This window comes from Buceros rhinoceros, unplaced genomic scaffold (genome assembly GCF_000710305.1).
Source record: "Buceros rhinoceros silvestris isolate BGI_N320 unplaced genomic scaffold, ASM71030v1 scaffold20079, whole genome shotgun sequence".
In the NCBI taxonomy this organism is placed as follows: Eukaryota; Metazoa; Chordata; class Aves; order Bucerotiformes; family Bucerotidae; genus Buceros; species Buceros rhinoceros.
The window spans coordinates 23,201-30,530 of NW_010432353.1; the positions used below are offsets into that span (position 1 = coordinate 23,201).

At 51.3% G+C, this 7,330-nt stretch overlaps 1 protein-coding gene across 1 annotated transcript in view; it reads right to left on the reverse strand.

The window, feature by feature from the left end:
• Positions 1 to 6,495, reverse strand: part of UBE3B (ubiquitin protein ligase E3B) — an 18,272-nt gene extending 11,777 nt beyond the window's left edge. Inside the window, exons 1-11 of the mRNA XM_010143758.1 lie at positions 6,276 to 6,495; positions 6,064 to 6,184; positions 4,656 to 4,715; positions 4,203 to 4,307; positions 4,009 to 4,105; positions 3,448 to 3,533; positions 2,717 to 2,799; positions 2,058 to 2,163; positions 1,543 to 1,663; positions 714 to 891; positions 163 to 332 (exon numbers count right to left, since the gene is read on the reverse strand). Of these exons, the coding sequence (XP_010142060.1) occupies positions 163 to 332; positions 714 to 891; positions 1,543 to 1,663; positions 2,058 to 2,163; positions 2,717 to 2,799; positions 3,448 to 3,533; positions 4,009 to 4,105; positions 4,203 to 4,307; positions 4,656 to 4,715; positions 6,064 to 6,184; positions 6,276 to 6,442 (1,294 nt within the window). The 5' untranslated portion in view covers positions 6,443 to 6,495. The remainder of the gene's footprint in view (positions 1 to 162; positions 333 to 713; positions 892 to 1,542; positions 1,664 to 2,057; positions 2,164 to 2,716; positions 2,800 to 3,447; positions 3,534 to 4,008; positions 4,106 to 4,202; positions 4,308 to 4,655; positions 4,716 to 6,063; positions 6,185 to 6,275) is intronic.
• Between the last annotated feature and the right edge of the window lie 835 nt (positions 6,496 to 7,330).

Below are 7,330 nucleotides of genomic sequence, written 5' to 3' on the forward strand. Positions count from 1 at the left end.
CAGGAGAGATGATACCCCCCCTGCCCCCCGCCCAAGCTGCAGCAGCTGCTGCACGTCATTACTCAAAGCTTTTAGTGTAAGTGGAAAAGGCAAAGCCCTGTGAGGCTGTAAGAGAGACCCATGTACACAGACACCCAAGACCAGCCCGCCTCCAGGACTGACTCTTCATAGGGAGGCTGTTCTGGGGGGAAAGCGGCTGTGTCGGCAGTGGAGCTATTTCCTGATTCTCCAGCAATTTCTTGCTGAGCACATCACAGAAGAGGATGCGGATCATATGGACTCCCCAGAGATGCTGCAGTTGCTTTGTCAGCAGAGGCATGGACTCATTCAACCTGCAAGGGAAGCCAGAGGGACATGGAGAGGCAGGCTGGAAGAGCCTTGGTACAGTCAGATCACAGTCAACGTAGAGTACAGACCCTCCCCACCCCACTGATGGTCCTCACAGGAAGGGCTGAGACACAGGTCCTGTACAGAGTGCACCAGCATGGCCACTGCTAACCAGTCTAACTGGTACTACTAAATGAATCTCCTCATGTCAGTCCGTGTGTAACGGGGATATTTATGTTGTGCTGATACAGCCTGAAATAGCTGAGCAGTTTTTCTGAGTAGGGTCACACTGTTCATCTCACATAAAACACACCGTGGCATAACAACAGGAAAAAAAATAAACTGAGAGGCTTAACCACCTCTCACCTCAGGTGCTCCTCACTTACCCATAGTCCACAGTCTGTGAAAACCAGCCCAGAACAGGGTGCCAATGGGTGAGGTTGGATTTCTTCTGTGAAACGTACTTCTGGCAGTAGGAGAGCATGTGAATGAGCACGCCCACAAAATGAGCCGTCTCCTCCTCGAGGACTTTGTCATTCAAGGAGCCCAGGTACACGAGATTACCTGGTGGAATGACCAGCACAGCAAGACTCAGGAGAGGAAGAGACGCTGCGGACAGTGGTTACAGACACAGCATGCCAAGTTCACTCGGTCTCACACGCTTTTCAAGTGCAGTGGAGGATTTCTGTGACAAACGACTATCAGAGGCTGCCCTGCAGCACACACCAGCCACTCAGGAGGCATGTCACTTTGGCCACCTTCTCACCCGTATCCCACCAACACCTCCACAAAGTACTATAAACTGCAGACAATCCGTGGAACTCCCGTGATCCAACCGTTCCTCGTGTTACTTTCACGGGAGTGTGAATTTACGTAGTTCAGCAACATGTCTGCTTCGGGAAGTTAGATTCCAGCCTGCTACACTACAAGGCTCTCCCAGAGTCCACGTGAAAAGCCAGCAGAGAGAATACTTCACAGTTTAGGCACGATGACGTATTCAAGAGCAAGCCTCTGAGCCTCCCTCCATTTGCAAGGGCCTTAAACCATGTTTGCAATATCCTCAATTATATCTCAGTTATTACTGAGAAACTGTCTAAATAAGGACTAAAAAAAAAAAAAAAGATGAGTTGAAGGCAGCTCTGACCCATGGGGAAAGAAGATGTGATCAAGACTCTCCTCCAAGCAGGGTAAACCAGGAGTGTTACTGGCACTTACCTAACAAACAAAGGGTGTGACTTCCCTCCAGGCACATGCAGACATCTCGGCACTGTGTTTCACGACTTAAAAACAGGATGAACTTGCGGAAAAGATCGTGAGATTCTACCACTGCCAGACGCTGAAAGACAGAATTGAACTGTCCGTGAGGCCGAGAACAACCACACCTGACCTGCCGTCAGCAATGTCAACCACCTTTTCTTTCCAAATAAAGCAGCGAGCCGAGACTGTCGCACTGGAAGGACAAGGACATGCACGCGTTCCAGCTGTGTGTCACAGATGTCTTTGTTTTTAGTTTATTAATTGATTTACCTTGGGCAGTTCAGCCCATCATCCCACTGGTGTCTGTGTTATTGGAAACACAGCGTGTTTGGTGGATGTAAGGATCCACAACAGAGCTGGAACCGGCAAAGAGCGAATGCCACGGCTCTGTCCCGAGAGCTGATAAAATGGAGTAACAAGTGGCCTCACATGATATCCAGCGGATTTTTGGTGCTGTTACATCAGCTGCTTACCTCCGGTGTCAGAGTAGCAAGATGAGTCATTATGGCAGGCACTGACATGATGTGGATCAGAAACGACCTCAACAGATTGTCTGAAAACTGCGCAGCAACCACAGGGCTACGGAGGGAAGAGAACGTCAGCGCGAGGAGCCCGACCTTGCGAAGCAAGAGGCAGCCTTGAACTGCCAGCTGACCCTACCCTCGTCAAGGAGCATCCCTGGGAAAAGAACATGCACTGACACGTCTGGGACGAGAACAAGCTCTCGAAACGGCTCATGACTCAAAGGAACAAGAGAACAGACTGAACCGTTGGGAAGTCCTGCACCCAGCTCTGTTTCGGGGACAAACTTTGCCCCTGAGCACTGAGTAACAGGTCCATCTGCATCGGCAGTTCATCACGAAGAGGTAAAACCACACTTATCTAGAGAACTCCAACCCCAGCACACCACCCCTGCACTCTGAACTGGAACGGCACTCCAAAGGCTCACGCTAACGCTAAGGACTGACTCGGGAGCATTCTGACCCGGAAAAGGGTGACAGGAAAGTCAGCACTGTGCCTAAAACAGCTTCTTTCATCAGGGTGATACTCTGAACAGCCCAACGAGACCGGCAGAGTGAGAAACGTTCAACAAAACACAACAAGGACAGCTTTGGCAGCCCTGGCTCCTTACCGCAACGCGAGAGAGAAGATGGCAGTCAAGGAGCCTTTGGACAAGGAAGGTCTGGATCTTGCCAAGCCATTAGTTAGCAAAATCTGGAATAAAAAACACCACAACACAAAACAGAAACCCTGCAGCATTCAGGAAAAGACTGTGACTACTCCTGAACGACTTCATTTTCAGAGCACAGAAAAAGAACAGCACCAAAGCGACCAAAAAACCCATTACTACAGGTCACTTGGCAAAACCAGATGGGCTTCAGGTTAGCCATGGCACAACAGAGACACGGCAATCAAATCAGATGCTCTACAGCACTTCTTCCTCTGGGACCTGTACTCAGAGGGTTCCCAGGCCTTTTAGCATTAACAGGCAAGGGAGTATAATTCTCATTGAAAAAGATTAAGAACATTTACATCAGTTTCCTTCCGCTTCAACACAGTAAACAAACCAAATCTGTATAAAATGGTGGCAGCAAAGTGTGGAAAAACATTCCAGAGTCCCTCCTGCCCCTGTCATCAGCAGGATTTAGAATCAGCAGTGGCAACTAAAATGAGACTCAGTTTGGTCTCCCGTGCTTTAAAGAAGATGGTGCCCCCCCACAAATCACCCGTGTTCCCCAACCAGCTTCCCCCTGACGCAGCCCACAGAGACCACACGAGCTTCCTCAGAACACGGACCGCAGCACAGGACCGGGCCTTGCTCTGAATAAAACAAAGACGTAACTGTAGGGGCCCGGGACTGACCTGCAGCACAGAATAAAATCCCTTCTGGTTGAGGTGTCCCATGATGTTTGCACAGATGTGGTTCATGGCGGGCCGCAGGGTTTCACCTGCCGGGTTAAAGCACTGGTGTCACTACGGCAGCGTCGCAGCCCTCCTCTGCTTCCTTACACCTCTAAACCAGTTTGTTTCTTCCTGGACAAACTCTGTGCCATTACACGCAAAACCACATTCAGCAGCATTTCACACCCAGTCTTGTTTAAGAGTCTTGTTTCCTCCTGATACTTGTCTACCTTTTCTGTATGAATTTCCCACAGAGCCCCAGAGCTACAGGCGGGTTCCATTATGGTGTGAGGGATTCTGGAGCCTTACAAAGCCGTTGTAAGCGTTGCTGTTCCAAGGGGAACAGCCTGCCCAGTCTCCAGGGAATCCCTGCTGCCCAGCCTATGCCTTGGCCCAGCACAGAAGCATCATGAATCTTGGTGGTAAGTGCAGGGAGAAGAAAACGTGCAGAAACAGCGCTGGGTAGATTTTAATAGCAAATTCCAAATCAGTGGCTTGAAGTATTGAACGGGGTGCACTGACCTTTTCCCCGGAGGATTTTCCACGTAGAAGTGTCTGTGAAGGTGACGAGCATCGTGAGGTGCAGATTGACCAGCCGGGAGTCCTGTAAGATGTCAGGCTGCGAACACAAACCAGCGTCAGTAAATCCAATCAGCTCTGTGCCGAACCACAGAACTGCTCCAGGCAGGGAGACAAACCACAGAGACAACGTTCACCTTAAGCTGCTTGAGAAACTCACAGCAAAACCACAAAACGTCTTTAATCTGTTTGATCCATAAGAGCGTGAGATCCTTGGAGAGCGCCAGCGACACGTACCACACCTGCGGGAGGGAGGATGCACACGGGAGCAGCGATCAGTATCTGTTACCAGGAAGCACTGACCTCCTCAGGTCCCCCTGAACCCAGCAGCGGAACCAGAATTCACTGGTCTCTCCCCAGAATTCACTGGTCAAAGCGTGCCACCCACCACAGACAGAAATTGCCCTTTAGCAGCTACAGGTGTACACAGAGGAAAAATGTGAGAGGAATGCTAAAGGATTTGTCCAAACTTTCACCACAGGGGCTCTGCAAGCCAAAAATTAAAATATCACCAACTTAAATCTCCACAAAAAATGTTAAAAAACCCCAACAACCCTCCTGCCCCCAAACACAAATCCCATCCCACTGACCTTGGGCTCATTCTCGACATCCATGCTGTTCAGAATGCACCGGCACAGCTTTTCAAACCTCTGGGGGGAAAAATAAAAGTTAAAAAAATAAAAGGTGGCATTAGACCTACCCACAGGAAGGGCTATTCTGGAAAGCACTGGGAACAGCTCAGCAGAGGGAGCAACATTCCTCCACATCAAACCAACACATGTTCCAAACACATTCCCGACAGCCAGGGACAATGACTTCTGCCCCAACACCGCATCTGCGCGCCAGGCTACAGCCCTGTGGGAGTTCCACCCCCAAACACAGTGCCCATCCACAGCAGAACTCCTCAACCTCTCCTGCCAAGCCACCTCCCTCGACAGTGCGGGCTGAAGCCAGGAAAAACATCCTCTCCCCTCCCCTCCCCTCAGGGGAGCTGAACCTCCTGGGGTTCAGCTCGTTAAGCATAATGCTAACGAGCGCGTTCCGAACTCCCAGCCGTCACAGCTCTCCACAGAGCTCGGCGAGCACAACTCCTCAGGCGTTATTCCAGCCCAACTGTATTTGCCACACGCTTGTGAGTTATAAAGCTGTTCTGAGCTACAGAACCAGCTGCTGGGGTTACCCGAACTGGGGGTGGTGTCCAAAGACGGAGCAAAGCCCAGTCCTCAGCCCAGCAAGGGACTGACTTCTGCTGGGACAGAGAAGAGGCAGCAGAACAGGTGTGGCTCAGCAACACACTGGACACCGTAACACAGAACTTCAAATGGATGCCAGGATCTGAAAATACCCATCTGTGATACTCTTTTTTTGGATGCTGTACACACAGAAGGGCATTTGCAGCACTTGGACCATCATCGACAGAAGAGCAGTTTGATGGACCAGCAATTAAAAGGAAAACAAATCACCCACTGCTGCTGCAATTTAAATACAGCCTTTCATTTTCCAGTGGTTTTCCTTAGAATCATCCCTCACGGTTTCCTGGGGCAAATATCATCATTTCACAGACACTACAGCAAAGGGCTTCACTCCTAAACCCCTAATTCAGGGCAGCCGTTGCCACACAAACGGCCTGCGCTGGGCCAGGACTGTGCTTTGTGAGGTGGCCATGAAATCCCTGCCCGGGGAAGCGGAGCAGCTGACAAAACCGTGAGGCACGGCTCCACGTGGCTCTGTCATGGAAGCTGGCGCGGTCACCAGGAAAAACATCTGTTAAACCGTGCCCTCAATACAGAACCCTCAATACGCTGCTAAAAAATTCAAGGGCTCTTCTATTTCATCCCTCCTGCAGATCTCTCCGAGAAGGACCAGAAGATGGAGATCACGTTTCTGAAGCCAAAATGTAGAGCGGGAACCGACATGACCAGTAGGTAACTAATTAAAATCACTGAGCATGTTAAAATAGGTGCTAAAAAGAGCAGCAGGTCAGAGCAGCAGCCTTACCTCTTTGTCCTCTTTATGGTTAAAGACGAAGAGCAGCTTCCGAGCAATTCTGAAGACAGAAAGAGCACTTCTTTTACTCGAGCCAGATTCATTTGCCCCGAAGAAATCCTCCACTTCTCTCCTACCGTAGTGGGAAAAACGAGCAGCGGTGGTTAAAACCCAAGCACAGCTCTCCAGAGGGCAGCACAGCGCTGGGGGAGGCTTTCACACACCGTATCGCCTTCTGCAGGCGGCACCGGCAGAGGAACCTCCGGACCAAAGCCTGCACCTGGATGGCGGCGCGTTCCCTCTCCTTCAGCTCCCGCCGCTCCTCCCGTGCCTGGCGAGCTTTGTCGAGGAACTGCGCCCTGGAGGACTGGCTGGCGCTGAACATGTCCATCACCTGCCGAACGTCAACCAAAGGGACAAAGGATCACTGCAGCAGACACCGGGGGAACTGGGAGCAGCGCAGACAAAACGATCGGGCAAGGGAACTCTTCAGGTTACTCCTGAACTGACTCCCCCGCACCCAGCATTTGAGCAGGGGAAGGGGCGTACCCGAAAGAGTGGTGCAAAACACAGCTCAGACAACGCCAGCGGTACCTGGCAACGGGGCTGCAGCAGGAACACGCAGACACTGACACCAGAAACACTGCAGCAAAGCCCACCCCCAGAATATGTCACAGAATGGTCTGGGTTGGAAGGGACCTCAAAGACCATCTTGTTCCACCCCCTGTCACAGGCAGGGCCACCTTCAGGGTGCTGCCACTGTGTTCCCCTCCCTACACTCCAAGTGTCCTTTTAGAGTCTTAGTCGGTCTCATGTTCCCATTTACACATGAGGACGATTCTATAGGCAAGGATATGAGGGAAAAGGCAGAAACTCATTTATTGCCACTCAACAAGACAAAATGCAGAGAGTCAACAACAGCTTTATAGAGACTCGACAATGACCTCACCTGAGGCTTTACTTCTTCAGAGGATGCGTATGTTAATCATTTATACACCAGCATGATCCTCACCCGCTGGCTTCAGGCAGCTCCTGCGCAGATAAGCACATTACCTGCAGGTGGTTTGGGGATTTAGTCTCCACCTCTGCAGTTCTAAGTCCTTCTGACCAGACTTAACGCTCACTACACCCTGAAGACGATGTGAAGTCAGAAAAGCTCCAGGCGAGGAGAAGCAGCACCACCGCTCAGCCGTGGCCGCTGGGGAAGAAGCAGTGCGCCGTGTGACAGGGGGGAAGGGCAGGGCCCTGGGAGCCAGCGAGCCCCGGGCAGCTGCCGCCC